This window comes from Pangasianodon hypophthalmus, unplaced genomic scaffold (assembly GCF_027358585.1).
Source record: "Pangasianodon hypophthalmus isolate fPanHyp1 unplaced genomic scaffold, fPanHyp1.pri scaffold_111_ctg1, whole genome shotgun sequence".
Taxonomy (NCBI): Eukaryota; Metazoa; Chordata; class Actinopteri; order Siluriformes; family Pangasiidae; genus Pangasianodon; species Pangasianodon hypophthalmus.
The window spans coordinates 2520-22094 of NW_026514208.1; the positions used below are offsets into that span (position 1 = coordinate 2520).

At 42.3% G+C, this 19575-nt stretch overlaps 1 protein-coding gene across 1 annotated transcript; it reads right to left on the reverse strand.

Annotated features, from left to right (window-relative positions):
• Positions 1-8855: 8855 nt before the first annotated feature.
• Positions 8856-14545, reverse strand: LOC128316970 (tau-tubulin kinase 1-like). The gene is made up of 2 exons (XM_053231924.1): positions 11713-14545; positions 8856-10200 (listed from the first exon to the last, which is right to left on the reverse strand). Exons 1-2 carry the CDS (start codon positions 13248-13250, stop codon positions 9876-9878), a joined length of 1863 nt encoding a protein of 620 aa, XP_053087899.1. The 5' UTR covers positions 13251-14545; the 3' UTR covers positions 8856-9875.
• Positions 14546-19575: the final 5030 nt, after the last annotated feature.

Here is a 19575-nt window from a genome sequence, read left to right on the forward strand (position 1 = left end):
GACTCTGTAATGTGTAGAGATGAGACTGTAATGTGTAGAGATGAGACTCTGTAATGTGTAGAGATGAGACTGTAATGTGTAGAGATGAGACTCTGTAATGTGTAGAGATGAGACTGTAATGTGTAGAGATGAGACTGTAATGTGTAGAGATGAGACTCTGTAATGTGTAGAGATGAGACTGTAATGTGTAGAGATGAGGCTGTAATGTGTAGAGATGAGGCTGTAATGTGTAGAGATGAGACTGTAATGTGTAGAGATGAGACTCTGTAATGTGTAGAGATGAGGCTGTAATGTGTAGAGATGAGACTCTGTAATGTGTAGAGATGAGGCTGTAATGTGTAGAGATGAGGCTGTAATGTGTAGAGATGAGACTCTGTAATGTGTAGAGATGAGACTCTGTAATGTGTAGAGATGAGACTCTGTAATGTGTAGAGATGAGACTCTGTAATGTGTAGAGATGAGACTCTGTAATGTGTAGAGATGAGGCTGTAATGTGTAGAGATGAGACTGTAATGTGTAGAGATGAGGCTGTAATGTGTAGAGATGAGACTCTGTAATGTGTAGAGATGAGACTCTGTAATGTGTAGAGATGAGACTGTAATGTGTAGAGATGAGACTCTGTAATGTGTAGAGATGAGACTGTAATGTGTAGAGATGAGGCTGTAATGTGTAGAGATGAGGCTGTAATGTGTAGAGATGAGGCTGTAATGTGTAGAGATGAGACTCTGTAATGTGTAGAGATGAGACTCTGTAATGTGTAGAGATGAGACTCTGTAATGTGTAGAGATGAGACTGTAATGTGTAGAGATGAGACTCTGTAATGTGTAGAGATGAGACTGTAATGTGTAGAGATGAGACTCTGTAATGTGTAGAGATGAGACTCTGTAATGTGTAGAGATGAGACTCTGTAATGTGTAGAGATGAGGCTGTAATGTGTAGAGATTTGACTGTAATGTGTAGAGATGAGGCTGTAATGTGTAGAGATGAGGCTGTAATGTGTAGAGATGAGACTCTGTAATGTGTAGAGATGAGACTGTAATGTGTAGAGATGAGACTCTGTAATGTGTAGAGATGAGACTCTGTAATGTGTAGAGATGAGACTGTAATGTGTAGAGATGAGACTGTGTAATGTGTAGAGATGAGACTCTGTAATGTGTAGAGATGAGACTCTGTAATGTGTAGAGATGAGACTGTAATGTGTAGAGATGAGGCTGTAATGTGTAGAGATGAGGCTGTAATGTGTAGAGATGAGACTGTAATGTGTAGAGATGAGACTCTGTAATGTGTAGAGATGAGACTGTAATGTGTAGAGATGAGACTCTGTAATGTGTAGAGATGAGACTCTGTAATGTGTAGAGATGAGACTGTAATGTGTAGAGATGAGACTGTAATGTGTAGAGATGAGACTGTAATGTGTAGAGATGAGGCTGTAATGTGTAGAGATGAGACTGTAATGTGTAGAGATGAGGCTGTAATGTGTAGAGATGAGACTCTGTAATGTGTAGAGATGAGACTGTAATGTGTAGAGATGAGACTGTAATGTGTAGAGATGAGGCTGTAATGTGTAGAGATGAGACTGTAATGTGTAGAGATGAGACTGTAATGTGTAGAGATGAGGCTGTAATGTGTAGAGATGAGACTGTAATGTGTAGAGATGAGACTCTGTAATGTGTAGAGATGAGGCTGTAATGTGTAGAGATGAGACTGTAATGTGTAGAGATGAGACTGTAATGTGTAGAGATGAGACTCTGTAATGTGTAGAGATGAGGCTGTAATGTGTAGAGATGAGGCTGTAATGTGTAGAAATGAGACTGTAATGTGTAGAAATGAGACTGTAATGTGTAGAGATGAGACTCTGTAATGTGTAGAGATGAGACTGTAATGTGTAGAGATGAGACTCTGTAATGTGTAGAGATGAGACTGTAATGTGTAGAGATGAGACTGTAATGTGTAGAGATGAGACTGTAATGTGTAGAGATGAGACTCTGTAATGTGTAGAGATGAGACTCTGTAATGTGTAGAGATGAGACTGTAATGTGTAGAGATGAGGCTGTAATGTGTAGAGATGAGGCTGTAATGTGTAGAGATGAGACTGTAATGTGTAGAGATGAGGCTGTAATGTGTAGAGATGAGACTCTGTAATGTGTAGAGATGAGGCTGTAATGTGTAGAGATGAGACTGTAATGTGTAGAGATGAGACTCTGTAATGTGTAGAGATGAGACTGTAATGTGTAGAGATGAGACTGTAATGTGTAGAGATGAGACTGTAATGTGTAGAGATGAGACTCTGTAATGTGTAGAGATGAGACTGTAATGTGTAGAGATGAGGCTGTAATGTGTAGAGATGAGGCTGTAATGTGTAGAGATGAGACTGTAATGTGTAGAGATGAGACTCTGTAATGTGTAGAGATGAGACTCTGTAATGTGTAGAGATGAGGCTGTAATGTGTAGAGATGAGGCTGTAATGTGTAGAGATGAGACTCTGTAATGTGTAGAGATGAGACTCTGTAATGTGTAGAGATGAGACTGTAATGTGTAGAGATGAGACTGTAATGTGTAGAGATGAGACTCTGTAATGTGTAGAGATGAGACTCTGTAATGTGTAGAGATGAGACTGTAATGTGTAGAGATGAGGCTGTAATGTGTAGAGATGAGACTCTGTAATGTGTAGAGATGAGACTCTGTAATGTGTAGAGATGAGACTGTAATGTGTAGAGATGAGACTGTAATGTGTAGAGATGAAGCTGTAATGTGTAGAGATGAGACTGTAATGTGTAGAGATGAGACTCTGTAATGTGTAGAGATGAGACTGTAATGTGTAGAGATGAGACTGTAATGTGTAGAGATGAGGCTGTAATGTGTAGAGATGAGACTGTAATGTGTAGAGATGAGACTGTAATGTGTAGAGATGAGACTCTGTAATGTGTAGAGATGAGACTCTGTAATGTGTAGAGATGAGACTCTGTAATGTGTAGAGATGAGACTGTAATGTGTAGAGATGAGGCTGTAATGTGTAGAGATGAGGCTGTAATGTGTAGAGATGAGGCTGTAATGTGTAGAGATGAGCCTGTAATGTGTAGAGATGAGACTCTGTAATGTGTAGAGATGAGACTGTAATGTGTAGAGATGAGGCTGTAATGTGTAGAGATGAGACTCTGTAATGTGTAGAGATGAGACTGTAATGTGTAGAGATGAGGCTGTAATGTGTAGAGATGAGGCTGTAATGTGTAGAGATGAGACTGTAATGTGTAGAGATGAGACTCTGTAATGTGTAGAGATGAGACTCTGTAATGTGTAGAGATGAGGCTGTAATGTGTAGAGATGAGACTGTAATGTGTAGAGATGAGGCTGTAATGTGTAGAGATGAGACTCTGTAATGTGTAGAGATGAGACACTGTAATGTGTAGAGATGAGGCTGTAATGTGTAGAGATGAGACTCTGTAATGTGTAGAGACGAGGCTGTAATGTGTAGAGACGAGACTGTAATGTGTAGAGACGAGACTGTAATGTGTAGAGACGAGACTCTGTAATGTGTAGAGATGAGGCTGTAATGTGTAGAGACGAGACTGTAATGTGTAGAGACGAGACTGTAATGTGTAGAGATGAGACTCTGTAATGTGTAGAGATGAGACTGTAATGTGTAGAGATGAGACTCTGTAATGTGTAGAGATGAGACTCTGTAATGTGTAGAGATGAGACTGTAATGTGTAGAGATGAGACTCTGTAATGTGTAGAGATGAGACTGTAATGTGTAGAGATGAGACTGTAATGTGTAGAGATGAGACTCTGTAATGTGTAGAGATGAGGCTGTAATGTGTAGAGATGAGACTCTGTAATGTGTAGAGATGAGACTGTAATGTGTAGAGATGAGACTCTGTAATGTGTAGAGATGAGGCTGTAATGTGTAGAGATGAGACTCTGTAATGTGTAGAGATGAGACTCTGTAATGTGTAGAGATGAGACTGTAATGTGTAGAGATGAGACTCTGTAATGTGTAGAGATGAGACTGTAATGTGTAGAGATGAGACTGTAATGTGTAGAGATGAGACTCTGTAATGTGTAGAGATGAGGCTGTAATGTGTAGAGATGAGACTCTGTAATGTGTAGAGATGAGACTGTAATGTGTAGAGATGAGGCTGTAATGTGTAGAGATGAGACTCTGTAATGTGTAGAGATGAGACTGTAATGTGTAGAGATGAGGCTGTAATGTGTAGAGATGAGACTCTGTAATGTGTAGAGATGAGACTGTAATGTGTAGAGATGAGACTCTGTAATGTGTAGAGATGAGGCTGTAATGTGTAGAGATGAGGCTGTAATGTGTAGAGATGAGACTCTGTAATGTGTAGAGATGAGACTGTAATGTGTAGAGATGAGACTGTTATGTGTAGAGATGAGACTCTGTAATGTGTAGAGATGAGACTCTGTAATGTGTAGAGATGAGACTGTAATGTGTAGAGATGAGACTCTGTAATGTGTAGAGATGAGGCTGTAATGTGTAGAGATGAGACTCTGTAATGTGTAGGCATGAGACTGTAATGTGTAGAGATGAGGCTCTAATGTGTAGAGATGAGACTGTAATGTGTAGAGATGAGACTCTGTAATGTGTAGAGATGAGACTCTGTAATGTGTAGAGATGAGACTGTAATGTGTAGAGATGAGACTGTAATGTGTAGAGATGAGACTCTGTAATGTGTAGAGATGAGACTGTAATGTGTAGAGATGAGACTCTGTCATGTGTAGAGATGAGACTGTAATGTGTAGAGATGAGACTGTAATGTGTAGAGATGAGACTGTAATGTGTAGAGATGAGACTCTGTAATGTGTAGAGATGAGACTGTAATGTGTAGAGATGAGACTGTAATGTGTAGAGATGAGGCTGTAATGTGTAGAGATGAGACTGTAATGTGTAGAGATGAGACTCTGTAATGTGTAGAGATGAGGCTGTAATGTGTAGAGATGAGACTCTGTAATGTGTAGAGATGAGACTCTGTAATGTGTAGAGATGAGACTGTAATGTGTAGAGATGAGACTCTGTAATGTGTAGAGATGAGACTGTAATGTGTAGAGATGAGACTGTAATGTGTAGAGATGAGACTCTGTAATGTGTAGAGATGAGGCTGTAATGTGTAGAGATGAGACTCTGTAATGTGTAGAGATGAGACTGTAATGTGTAGAGATGAGGCTGTAATGTGTAGAGATGAGACTCTGTAATGTGTAGAGATGAGACTGTAATGTGTAGAGATGAGGCTGTAATGTGTAGAGATGAGACTCTGTAATGTGTAGAGATGAGACTGTAATGTGTAGAGATGAGACTCTGTAATGTGTAGAGATGAGGCTGTAATGTGTAGAGATGAGGCTGTAATGTGTAGAGATGAGACTCTGTAATGTGTAGAGATGAGACTGTAATGTGTAGAGATGAGACTGTTATGTGTAGAGATGAGACTCTGTAATGTGTAGAGATGAGACTCTGTAATGTGTAGAGATGAGACTGTAATGTGTAGAGATGAGACTCTGTAATGTGTAGAGATGAGGCTGTAATGTGTAGAGATGAGACTCTGTAATGTGTAGGCATGAGACTGTAATGTGTAGAGATGAGGCTCTAATGTGTAGAGATGAGACTGTAATGTGTAGAGATGAGACTCTGTAATGTGTAGAGATGAGACTCTGTAATGTGTAGAGATGAGACTGTAATGTGTAGAGATGAGACTGTAATGTGTAGAGATGAGACTCTGTAATGTGTAGAGATGAGACTGTAATGTGTAGAGATGAGACTCTGTCATGTGTAGAGATGAGACTCTGTAATGTGTAGAGATGAGACTGTAATGTGTAGAGATGAGACTGTAATGTGTAGAGATGAGACTGTAATGTGTAGAGATGAGACTCTGTAATGTGTAGAGATGAGACTGTAATGTGTAGAGATGAGACTGTAATGTGTAGAGATGAGGCTGTAATGTGTAGAGATGAGACTGTAATGTGTAGAGATGAGACTCTGTAATGTGTAGAGATGAGACTGTAATGTGTAGAGATGAGACTGTAATGTGTAGAGATGAGACTCTGTAATGTGTAGAGATGAGACTGTAATGTGTAGAGATGAGACTGTAATGTGTAGAGATGAGACTCTGTAATGTGTAGAGATGAGACTCTGTAATGTGTAGAGATGAGGCTGTAATGTGTAGAGATGAGGCTGTAATGTGTAGAGATGAGACTCTGTAATGTGTAGAGATGAGGCTGTAATGTGTAGAGATGAGACTCTGTAATGTGTAGAGATGAGACTCTGTAATGTGTAGAGACGAGGCTGTAATGTGTAGAGACGAGACTGTAATGTGTAGAGACGAGACTCTGTAATGTGTAGAGATGAGACTCTGTAATGTGTAGAGATGAGACTGTAATGTGTAGAGATGAGACTCTGTAATGTGTATAGATGAGACTGTAATGTGTAGAGATGAGACTGTAATGTGTAGAGATGAGACTGTAATGTGTAGAGATGAGACTCTGTAATGTGTAGAGATGAGGCTGTAATGTGTAGAGATGAGGCTGTAATGTGTAGAGATGAGACTCTGTAATGTGTAGAGATGAGACTCTGTAATGTGTAGAGATGAGACTGTAATGTGTAGAGATGAGACTCTGTAATGTGTAGAGATGAGGCTGTAATGTGTAGAGATGAGACTATGTAATGTGTAGAGATGAGACTCTGTAATGTGTAGAGATGAGACTGTAATGTGTAGAGATGAGTCTGTAATGTGTAGAGATGAGACTCTGTAATGTGTAGAGTTGAGGCTGTAATGTGTAGAGATGAGACTGTAATGTGTAGAGATGAGACTCTGTAATGTGTAGAGATGAGGCTGTAATGTGTAGAGATGAGACTGTAATGTGTAGAGATGAGACTCTGTAATGTGTAGAGATGAGACTGTAATGTGTAGAGATGAGACTGTAATGTGTAGAGATGAGACTGTAATGTGTAGAGATGAGACTCTGTAATGTGTAGAGATGAGACTGTAATGTGTAGAGATGAGGCTGTAATGTGTAGAGATGAGGCTGTAATGTGTAGAGATGAGACTGTAATGTGTAGAGATGAGACTCTGTAATGTGTAGAGATGAGACTGTAATGTGTAGAGATGAGACTGTAATGTGTAGAGATGAGACTCTGTAATGTGTAGAGATGAGACTGTAATGTGTAGAGATGAGACTGTAATGTGTAGAGATGAGGCTGTAATGTGTAGAGATGAGACTGTAATGTGTAGAGATGAGACTGTAATGTGTAGAGATGAGGCTGTAATGTGTAGAGATGAGGCTGTAATGTGTAGAGATGAGACTGTAATGTGTAGAGATGAGACTCTGTAATGTGTAGAGATGAGGCTGTAATGTGTAGAGATGAGGCTGTAATGTGTAGAGATGAGACTCTGTAATGTGTAGAGATGAGACTCTGTAATGTGTAGAGATGAGACACTGTAATGTGTAGAGATGAGGCTGTAATGTGTAGAGATGAGGCTGTAATGTGTAGATTGATGGCTCCTCAGGCTGGAAGGACAAACAGAGCTGGCTGTCCTCAGCATTGCAGTGATATGAGAAGCCAATCACAGGCCCCAGAGATGCAGTATAAATAGACAAGAGCAGTGGACCCAGAACCGACCCCTGGGGAACCCCAGCTGTGAGATGCTGAGATTAGACACTCCTCCCCTCCATCACACCTGAGAGATTGCACTCCACCCAGCGCATAGCCGTTCTGGTGATGCCCAGACTGCAGAGAGCTGACAGGCAGATCTGATGATTCACAAAGGCAGCTAGAGGTTGAGTAAGATGAGGCTTCAGAGACAGAAAGCAGAGCAGTCTCTGTGGAGTGGCTGCTTGTGAAGCCAGACTGCTTGGTGTCCAGGAGGTTGTTCTGTGAGAGAAGAGTGGAGAGTTGATTGAAAACAGCTCTTTTTTGGACAGGAAAGGGAGGAGAGAGAGACAGGTCTGTAGTTCTCAACTGCAGAAGGGTTAATTGTTGGTTTTTAAGCAGCGGAGTAACTCAGGCCTGCTTAATGAGGTAGGGAAGGTGCTGGTGGAGAGGGATGTGTTGAAGATGTGTGTGAGTGCAGGTAGAGTGGGAGAGATAGCCTGAAGAAGGTGAGAAGGGGTAAGGTCTAGAGGGCAGGTTGTAGAATGGCTAAATAGGAAAAATAGGAGAGAAGAGTTTTGTAATTGGTTAGGTCAGATCGTTTGATTTACGCAATTTCCTTTCAGCTGCGGCTACGGTAAACCACAGGGATGAACTGATGACGCGTTAGCATGTTAACAGATAAAGCGTGGGAGAAAAGGGGTAGAGAGAGGAGGAAAGAGCTACTTAGCGGAGTGAATGGTGTCTTGTTGGTGTCCTTGCTCGGAGGACTTGCGCAGGTCACGCAGACTCATAGACTCACAGACTCACAGATCTTCACACGACGAGGGCTTCATGCGAAGGCTGACGCTTCTAAAGTACTGTGCCTCTTTAATTACCAAAACAAAGTCTAAAAGCGTGAGCGAGTGACTCCCGGCTGAAACTCAATATGAATAACTGAATCGCTCTACTCCAGCAGTTTAAACAGCTCGTAGCAACAAGGGAGCGCAGTTACAGCTCCTGTCTGACAGCCGATGCTCAACCAGTTTCAACTAAAAATCAAGCAAGCAACACTTACCGGCTTCAGTTCACCTGAGCGACTAATCGCTTTATAGCGTATTGATATAAACTCAGTTATTCCAGTGGAACTTTACTGTTTTACATTATTTCTGCATTTATTTACTCATTTACTTGTTAAAGTAATATGTGAATATGAAAATAAAAATAAATCCACAATTAAGGAAATAAACAAAAATGAGTCATGAGGGGAAAAAAATTGAAATAAAAGATAATGAAATATTCTGTTGTTTTTTATATTAATTTATTTTTGTGTACACTTGTTTACTTTGACATAATGTAATTTATTTATTGAGTTTAATTCTGTAATTATCTGATGTGATTTATTTCCGTACACTCGACCTGCTCCTTCATTAAGGGGAAAGTCGCGATGTTCTGAAACAATAGTGATTATTATTATAATAATAAAAACACAGAGGTTTAGTGTAAATGTGACACTGTGATCATCACTAACACAAAGTGTGGAAGCTCAGTAACTGATAATAAACCAAACAGGAAGTTACAGTCCAGCCATTATTCACACACACACACACACACACACACACACACACACACACACACACACACACACACACACACACACACACACAGAGCCTGTGCCAATGATTTATATACACAACTCTTAAATAATAATTAAAATAAGATTCACTTCCTGAAGCAGATTTACACTGATTTCATCATTAAACCCTACACTAATGTACAAAACTTCAACAGCCAATAGGAAACAAGAGGGCGGGGCTACAGTCTCTATAATGATACTTTACACTGTTTATATTTAATTCTGGTTAATTATTATTAATAACAGGCAGGATGGTGCAGTGGGTAGCGTTGTCTCCTCACAGCTCCAGGGTTCCAGGTTCCATCCTGAGCTCAGTTTACTGTGCCTATGTTCTCCCATGTCCGTGAGGGTTTCCTCTGGGTTCTCCGGTTTCCTCCCACCTCCCAAACACATGCAGGTGGACTGTTTATGCTAAATTGCCCCTTAAGTGTGAATGAGCGTGTGTGTTAATGAGTGAACGTGTGATTGAGTGTGTGTGTGTGTGTGTGTGTGTGTGTGTGTGTGGATGAGTGTGTGTGCGTATGACTCGCATCCTGTCCGTGATGAATTCTCCCGCTTTGCGCCCGGAGTTCCTGGGATAGACTCCGGAATCACCGCAACCCTGACCAGGATAAAAAGCTTACTGAAAATTAATTCTTCTTCTTATTATTATTATTGTTATTATCTGGCTGTAGTTATGTTGTGTTTCTGCTTCACTTTACTTGTGTGCTTAACAGATGAAGCAGCTTTGGTTCGATTACCGTGTGTGACGCTGTGTGTGACGCTGTGTGTGACGCTGTGTGTGACGCTGTGTGTGACGCTGTGTGTCTGTGAGCTTGTGATAGTCCTGCCAATCATGCGGTGGGGGGAGGGGCTGTGTGTCCTGTGGGTGGAGTTTAAGCTGCGTGAGGTGGTGAAGATGCAGCGTAGTGGGGCTCGAGGACTAGCTGGCCGGGACAGAGCAGATTTAGACCTCACACTGGCTCCGGACTGCACACACCTCAGCCTGAAATAAAAATAAATAAAATAAATCATTACTCACAGAGTAACATCACAATGATATCAAAAATGTGAAAGAATGTGAGTGGATAAATTTTCAGTTCTTACTCAAGTGTGTTCACTACAATACACACTACGAGTTAGAGTAAACCTTACCCACTCCTCACCTTGTGCTGCTCGTGTGCACTTAATCAGAGAGGAACAAGGCTTAAAACATCAGCTGCTGAGTGACAAAACAAATACAAAACAACAACAACAACAACAACGTGCCCATAGAAGATCAATCCCCGCTCCATGTGGCATGGACACAGGTAAGGTAAGCCAAACAGACAGGTGGCCAACAGAGATCTGAGAACCTGGAAAGCCATGGATACAGTAAGAAGTACCAGATCCATACTGCAGATGAAACAGAACAATGAGTAGATGCAACCATCACCATACCATACAAGGAGCAACACTTGATAGAGAGAAACAACAAAGAAAAAAACAGAAAAAACAGCAAGCATCTGGCAAAGATGGAAATTCCTATCATTCAAAAGAAAAAAAAAAAAAAACACCACTGCAGAACATCCACCTGTCCCTAAGATCAAGAAAGACTAATGCTATAAACAGGCCATGAGCCAAGATAATGAAGCCTTCTGCAACATCAGGGATGAGATACAGTAGCAAGGCCAATAAAAGAGATTAAATAGCTCATGCTCAGCTCATCCGCCACAAGCATCTTCAAAGCAACTGGAGAAAGACTGAGGAGACAGACAAAAATGAACACAACCAGCTTGGGTTGGCAAAGAAATAAAGATGGAAGCTGCTTGTCGAAGAGGTATCACCATCAACAAAACCAGGAAACTGTCGAAGAGGTATCACCATCAACAAAACCAGGAAATGGAAACCACCAGGGAGAGATGGAATAGCCAACTTCTGGATCAAGAACCTGCCCATTATCCATCATGGGCCTACAATGAGCTGCTCCCTAAGACGGACGAGACCAACAACCCCAAGAATTACCGAACCATCACCTGTCTTCCCACCATGTACGAGGTCCTCGCCGCCATTATTCATGAAAAAAGCTACAAATTCCTGGATCAGAACAGATTACTACCTGCAAAACAGAAGGGCTGTAGGAAAGGAAGGTATGGATGCAGAGACTAGTTGCTCATTAACAAGTCATATTGGAAGTGACCAAGGCGCTGGTGGCCATCCATACCAAGAGCGAGATCAAAGCCAACAGGCCTGACAACATCAACATCAAAGACAGGAATGACAAAGACTTGTGAAGGAAGGTCTGGAAAAATTCACCGACCAGATCCCAGGAAAGATCAACTTCCATAAACTCCATAACATCACTCTCCCTGAAACAGATCACATTCTCCGTAGAGTGCTATCCAGCTAGTAAAACATCCCCCTGCCTCTAGAGCTCCAGGTTCGATGGTTTGGACCCAGCTCTAATGGACGTGAACAAGAAGCCTAAGAACTTTTATACTAATAATAATAATAATAGTAATAATAATAATAAACATACCCGGTGTTTGCAGTGTGTGCTGTGGTTTCGGGTTTCACAGTGGATTTAGCAGCGATGGCTAACAGAAGCTTAGCTGGTGCTCTTCTGATGGGTGTAACGGGTCGAGGGATTCTGCTGCTCCACCCCTCACCCCCTCGCTCCCTCGCTTCCTGTTTGACTTTCCCAATCGAGTCGTCTGATTGGTGCGTGTCCTCCTCAGTGGTGGACGGAGTCTCTGAGGCTCTCCTGGGCTCGTCTCCGGAGGAAAGTGATGAAGATGTCCTGGAGTTTAGTGTCTGTCTCTGTCTCTCCAGCACCAATCGGGCAAACTCCTGCTGCTTGGACCGTTTCCGGGTTTGATCCCAGGATAGTGATGGATCCGCAGCAGCACTATCCTCCGATACCAGGATGGGGATCCGACTTCTGCTCCTCAGATGACAAGGTGTTATGCTTTTATCTCCAGGTTTGTCTCCTTCTGTCCCACGCTTGAACTCATCTTTGGGCTTCTCTAGTAAAGTTAGACTTTGGAAATGTTGCCGCGTCTCCATGGAAACTGGAGAAACAATGATGTCCACTTTGGCAGGAATCTGGCTCTGCACAGGTCCATTAACAACACTATGTCCTTGACTTTCTTCTGCTGGAGTGTGAGATGAGATTTTAGACCAGACACCTCCTGCTTCTAGGATGATGGTTCTGGTTTGAGGTTCCACCTCACACTCAAGGTCCTCAGATACCTCAGGGTTCTCCTCCTGAACCTGAGGTACTCGGGATGACATGATGTTCAGATGTGTGGTCTCAGCAATGTGGATGAAGGTTCTCTCCACTTTGGTGAAAGGAGGAGATGCAGCAGAACCAGATGTAACCAGTACGGTGGCTGAGGGATTGCTTTTTTGTCTGATTAAACTGGAGATGCCAAGATCATCTGGATCATAACATTGATTCTTGGAAGGTTTTTGTTCTAGATGGTTCTTGGTCAAAGGAGGATATGTAGAAGAGGCTGGTTGGTTAGACTCTTGTTTGACTCCTGACCCAGGAGTCCTATCATCATTTTCCTCTTTCTTGTACTCTGAAGGTTCTTGTGCTGGTTGGTGCTTCTGCATGTTGATCACAGCAGGAGATGTAGGAGCAGTGCAGGCAAGTGGGTCACATTTTTCTTGTGATACATCGACGACTCCACCATCACCTGCATCACAACATTTTGTTGAAGGTTGTTGATTCTTCTCCAGGAGACATGTCTGGAAGTCCACAGCTTCCTTTTCACTCTGAAGAACGTCTGTTCCAGCTCCAGAATTCAGAGACTTCCTCACATCTCCAGGTGAGAACAGAACCAGAGTTTTAGAGATGTCCTCTTGATCCAGATCTACATCAGCCACAGAACCTGGATCTCTGGGTCCTTTCTGAGGATCAATGGCTAATAAAGTTGAAGGAGGTCCGTCCTGGCTCTGATCCAGACTGTCGGACTCGCTCTTCGTCACATCGTCTTCCCTCGGCCCGTCATCCTGGGTGTCAGGGGGCGTGGCCATGAAGCCCCGGCACTGATGGAGGCTTCCGGTTAGCATGACGGTCAGGAAATCGGCTCTCTTGGCCTGAAGCTTTGGAAGGATGTGGAACAGTTCTTTCTCGGAAAATGGCGCTTTGGTCCGATAGTCCGTCGGAGAGGGGAGAGTCTCCCTCGGTACTGAAACCTACGAGAAAATAAACTTTAGTCAGTAATGATGAGAAACCATGATGAGTTCTGCTAGCAAGCAGGGTACGTAGTAACAGTGGTGAAAGTAACAATACAAATATTAAACTGTTTAACACCACAGCACTGGTGAGTTCTGCACTCTGATTGGTCAGAAGGTGCTGATTAATTCTCTATACCAGCAGCTCTGACAGTAGCGCAGGTTTATATTAATGCCCTCGCTCTAATACGTTACCGTTACTATAGTAACAGCTCATTCACAGGGACGTGTACAGCGAATAATAAACAGATTACAAAATATGTAATCATTGATATGGGGAAGTTTTCTCAAAGTAAGGAGAGGTTTATGTAACATGGATGGAAGGAGTCTCCAGTGTCAGCGCTTTGTAACAGTCAGAGGTAAAGCTGTAACTTTAAGTTTTCCCACATCTTCAGGACAGAGGAGTTTACGCTTCTTTGCGGTTTCTCGCTAACATGCGTAACAAGCTGCGTTTTTTTTGTCTTATTAATAAAGAGAGAATAAAGAGACGCTGGTGAGGGAACGACTGTTTGTAGCTGCTATAACGTAAGCGACAACAGGAACTCACTCGTTTGATGTCAGAAGAAACCATAAATGGATAAAAAGTATGACATGCTGTTCTTTAATAAATAAAATTAATAATAAAATTAATAAAATAAATAAAATATAATCCTTGTTAATTGTTGTGGTACAAGAGGAATAAAACACACCTTTAGGTATGTGCTGTTATAGGGAACTAATCAACTTCAGGGTGATAACAGTAACTCTGCTTCATCACACCACCACACCAGTGTTGATTACTTTCCTATAACAGCATCACACAGTGTTTTAATTGTTTTATAGATCATTCATGAGATCAGAAAATTTTCCTAACGTTAAATCAGACTGTTATTAAAAACATCAGATAACATCAATATTATTTTCTTCTTTAAACACTTTAATGTAGTTTTGGTTTTGTACATCAGATTTTCAGATTGTCTCTGTTACATATTTCTGTAGAAAAGGCACAAAAATGCAGATTTTCCCTTTTTAACATCAGAGTGAATCCCGACGTTTATTGTTCAGTACATACACTCTCTAATCGCCCACATCGCATGCGTTTAACAGAATCCATACACTTATTTTACGTGAGTGTGAGTGTGTGAGTGTGTGTGTGTGTGTGTGTGTATAAACATACACGTGTGGATACTCGTGATTAGAAAAGTTCCATATACATGCTGTAACTGTATACAAGCATACACATTATTTACATTCATACAAAAGAAATGTGTATAGTACAGAATTATCATACACACCAGGCATGAGCCCATAATGCTCTGTATCATATAATCAGGATTGTATTGTTACCATGGAAACGAATCCTACTGATCTACAGAAAGAAAATTTTAAATATAACTTTAAAAGAGCGCGCCCAAAATGAGTCGAATATCACGATATAGAAACGATTATCAGCACATGCCTGAAACATACCATAAATCCTATCTATTTATTCCATTCAGTAACAATAATAGCTTTTCATTGTTTTTAATAACTATAATGCTGTAAATGACGTCATCTGTTACAGAAAACTGTGCAACAATAATAATATAACTTGTGTACATCACTGCAGCATTTAGAAATCTTTTAAATTTCATAATTAAATTGTTTATTAAGTAAACTTCCTCTTTACCCAGAATCACCCTGCAGGATCATCATGCAGCGTACAGTTATATACATCATCATACACACTCAGCTCCTGTGTTATAATCAAGGCATTCTGTGTGTGTGTGTGTGTGCGTGTGTGTGTGTGTGTGTGTGTGTGTGTGCGCGTGTGTGAGAGAGAGAGAGAGAGAGATAACAGGTTTATAGGCATGTGTATATGAGATATGAGAGCTGAGTGTTTAAGCAGCAAGATGTGTGTACAAAACTGTAGATCTGATATTTTTATTTTTCATTCTGTTTCTCTTTAATACATTTATATTTACTCTCTCAACACACACAGACATCTGCATGACAATAATAATAATAACAATAACAATAACAATAATAATAATAACAATAATAATAGAGGTTAGAGGTTTATTGGTGATGGTTGGAGAAGTGAAATGAGCCGTCAATAACAGTGCCACGTCTCTGTACATCAACTCATTAAGTGTGTGTGCGTGCGTGTGTGTGTGTGTGTGTGTGTGTGTGTGTGTGTGTGTGTGTGTGTGTGCAAATTAAGCGCAAGTTAGCAGCCTGTTTAAACACGCAGTCGACTTTCTTGTGCAAAAGCGCAGGCTGCAGTGTGGAGAGCGAAAATTATATAACTAACGCCTCACTATTATTTACACACTACACACATATTACACCTTTATATCACCTTAATAACAACATTTACCCACTCACTACATCATCATCATCATCCTCCTCCAGTCTGAATAAACCTTACCGTGCTCGCTAACCTCCCAGCTAACCGATGCTAGTCACGCTGTGTTAGCTTAGCAAAGCCCCAGCTTGGGTTTTCACTCTCACGGTGAACTGGATTATGGGATTGTGTGTTGTCACCTGATGTCAGTGAATATTTGTGACCTCCATCACGATACACACTGTATCACCAATCATCATCATCACCTAACCCTCACTCTCACACACACTCTCACACATACACACACTCACACACACTCACACACTGCAGGTTCACGTCTCACCTTTGCATAAAGTGATTATTTGAATAACACTGCTGCAGCGTCACACGTCAGCGCTAGCGGAAGCACAAACACTAACCCTCTGTAGTTTATAGCCCTTCATAAAGGTCACAGCCCCCCCCACACACACACACCCCCCACACACACACACCACTCACACACACACACCCCTCACACACACACACCCCTCACACAGTATTGCACAGTCTGAATGGAAGAACTTTATTCACATCCTGATGCTACATCTCTGATCATTATTCCAGCTCACACACACCTCAATTCCCCTCAGCCACTTTTCCTTAATCAACACTCGTATTCAAAACCACATTCCATCACACACGCCGCACGAACCGAGATTTCTCACTTCTGTGTAAATTAGTTATGACGCTGTAAAGAAGCGACAAATCCAACCGATCGTCTCGAATGATTCCTACAGAGCGTGCGGTCCGACTTTAGTTCCTACCTGCAATTACTTCCTGCAGAAATGGAAGAAAAGCTTATAAGTGTGGTCTCCTCTTCTCCGAGCGCTCGTTCAATGAGTACAGAGACATTAGGAAGAGAAATAAAGCTTGGGAGGAAGTAGCAGTGATGGTTGGTGTCTCTGGTGAGTGTATGTTGATAGTACAGTTAGCTTATTTTTCTAATCTAATCTGAGAACGAAGCCGAGAGCGTAACACGTAAATCACAAACAATTTTCACACTGAATAGTGTGTTAGTTAATTGTGTTTAAATAGTTAGCTTTAGAAGCGATATACAGCTACCACAGTTTCTATTAAAAAAAAAGCTGAACAGGCCACGCCCACAAGTGATGAACTACAAGCGACATGAGAGATTCAACGCCTGTTAGAAAGTTAGAGAGACTGTTGAAATCTGATTGGCTGAGGGAGGCCATGTTTATTTTATTTTATTTAAGGAGAAGGAGTGCGATTCAGAGACTGAGGAAAGTCTGGGCTCACTGATGGGTTCTGGGATCGTGAGGGCGTAAGATCCGGTGTGTAAAATACAGAAATGATACACGTCTAAAACGCACCTCGGCTCTGACACAGTGATGACTACGATGTGTGAAAACGAGAGAAATATTCTCCGTAACGCTCGTTTCACCAGAACATCACGGCTCACGTCATTATTGCGACTGATGGCATCACGTTTCTCTCACGGCTCCGAGCTGCAGCTTCTAAAGTGCAGGAGTGTAAAAGTACAGTACTGAGAGAACACAACACTCCGAGAGAGAGCACCTGATACCCCAACACAACAGTCACATGACCACGCACACGTCACATGACCACGCACACGTCACATGACCACGCACACGTCACTTTATTCTCATCCCCGTCTGGCCCGAACAATGCTGGATCACGGGACTGGACTTTATGCAGATGAGTCCATGTGCCACACTGGGAGAGCAGACCGGTGTCTGTCGAGAAGGAGAAGACTCCTCATTAGCGTCTGAGCTCCTCGTCCTCATAACCAAACATTATTACCTTAACGTTATTAAACGTGTTTATGAAGCGCGTCAGGTTACTAACACTAGCTAGCCTCTGAGTGAGTGAGCTAGCCGAGTGGACGCTGAGGTACAGTATGATGAAGGAAACTGCAGCCATGTTTATTTAATGGTGTATGAAAGCTTACAGACATTTAAGAGCAAGTAAACATATCAGATCGTTTACTTCCCCAAAATCACATTCCACACGCTCCACGTTATTGTATTAACATACGTAACCATGCCCAGTAAACCAGCACTAACCACACTATGTGAAATGATGATGTCATTTCACAGCGTGTTAGTGATGTCATGACTTTGGATATCACATTTAATCAACTCATTTGCATATTTCACTTTGTGAAGCAGAGCACCTTTAGATCAAGCAGAAACTGGGTTTAAGGTTACCATATAGCGATGACTGTCCACACACCGGGAGCTACGCCGCACTGCTACGCCGCACAGCTACGCCGCACAGCTACGCCGCACAGCTACGCCGCACAGCTACGCCATATACAACTTCAACAATGCAGCACGATTAAGACAAAGTCATATTAACATGTGTGATAGAATCGATCAATATATGTACGTGATGTGGAAATAAAAGACAGCAGAATTACGAAGTGCACCTTTAAAGATTACTGCTTTCCCTTAGCACAACCTTAATGATCATAAATATCATTTAGCGCACCTTTAATAGTCAGTGACTTCACTTAGCGCACCTTTAATGGTCAGTGACTTCACTTGGTGCTTTAAAAATCATTTAAAAGTCTGTAACTCTAAAGTAAATAAGTGCAAATAAGCAGTAAAAAGCTGAGTGTTCATTCTGAAATTATACACAAGTCAATGAGATCCACAGAAACACAGCAGCTCGTGTGCTCAGAAACAAGAACATGCAGAAATCACGCTGCTCATCATAGCCACTGCTGCGTATTCACTGCACTCTCACTGCACTCTCACTGCACTCTCTCTGACTGCACTCTCACTGCACACTCACTGCACACTCACTGCACACTCACTGCACACTCTCACTGCACACTCTCTGACTGCACTCTCACTGCACACTCACTGCACTCTCACTGCACTCTCACTGCACTCTCACTGCACTCTCACTGCACTCTCATTCACTACTGCACTCTCATTCACTACTGCACACTCTCACTCACTGCACACTCTCACTCACTGCACTCTCTCTCACTACTGCACTCTCTCTCACTGCACACTCTCACTACTGCACACTCTCACTCACTACTGCACACTCTCACTCACTACTGCACACTCACTGCACTCTCTCTCACTGCACTCTCACTGCACTCTCACTGCACTCTCACTGCACTCTCACTGCACTCTCTCTCACTACTGCACACTCACTGCACTCTCTCTCACTGCACACTCACTGCACACTCACTGCACACTCACTGCACTCTCACTGCACACTCACTGCACACTCACTGCCTGCACACTCTCTCACTGCACACTCACTGCACACTCACTGCACTCTCACTGCACTCTCACTGCACTCTCACTGCACTCTCACTGCACTCTCACTGACTGCACACTCACTGCACACTCACTGCACACTCACTGCACACTCACTGCACACTCACTGCACTCTCATTCACTGCACACTCACTGCACTCTCACTGCACTCTCACTGCACTCTCACTGCACTCTCACTGCACTCTCACTGACTGCACACTCACTGCACACTCACTGCACACTCACTGCACACTCACTGCACACTCACTGCACACTCACTGCACTCTCATTCACTGCACACTCACTGCACTCTCACTGCTCTCTCACTGCACACTCTCACTCACTGCACTCTCACTGCCTGCACACTCACTGCACACTCTCACTCACTGCACACTCTCACTCACTGCACTCTCACTGCACTCTCACTGCACTCTCTCTCACTACTGCACACTCTCACTACTGCACACTCTCACTCACTACTGCACTCTCACTCACTGCACACTCTCACTCACTGCACACTCTCACTCACTGCACACTCTCACTCACTGCACACTCA

Coding starts and splice junctions, on each gene's coding strand:
- LOC128316970 (XM_053231924.1), bottom strand. CDS start 13,250: ATGCTAACCGGAAGCCTCCATCAGTGCCGGGGCTTCATGGCCACGCCC. Junction 10,201..11,712: donor GCACACACTGCAAACACCGG/GTATGTTTATTA, acceptor TTTTTATTTCAG/GCTGAGGTGTGTGCAGTCCG.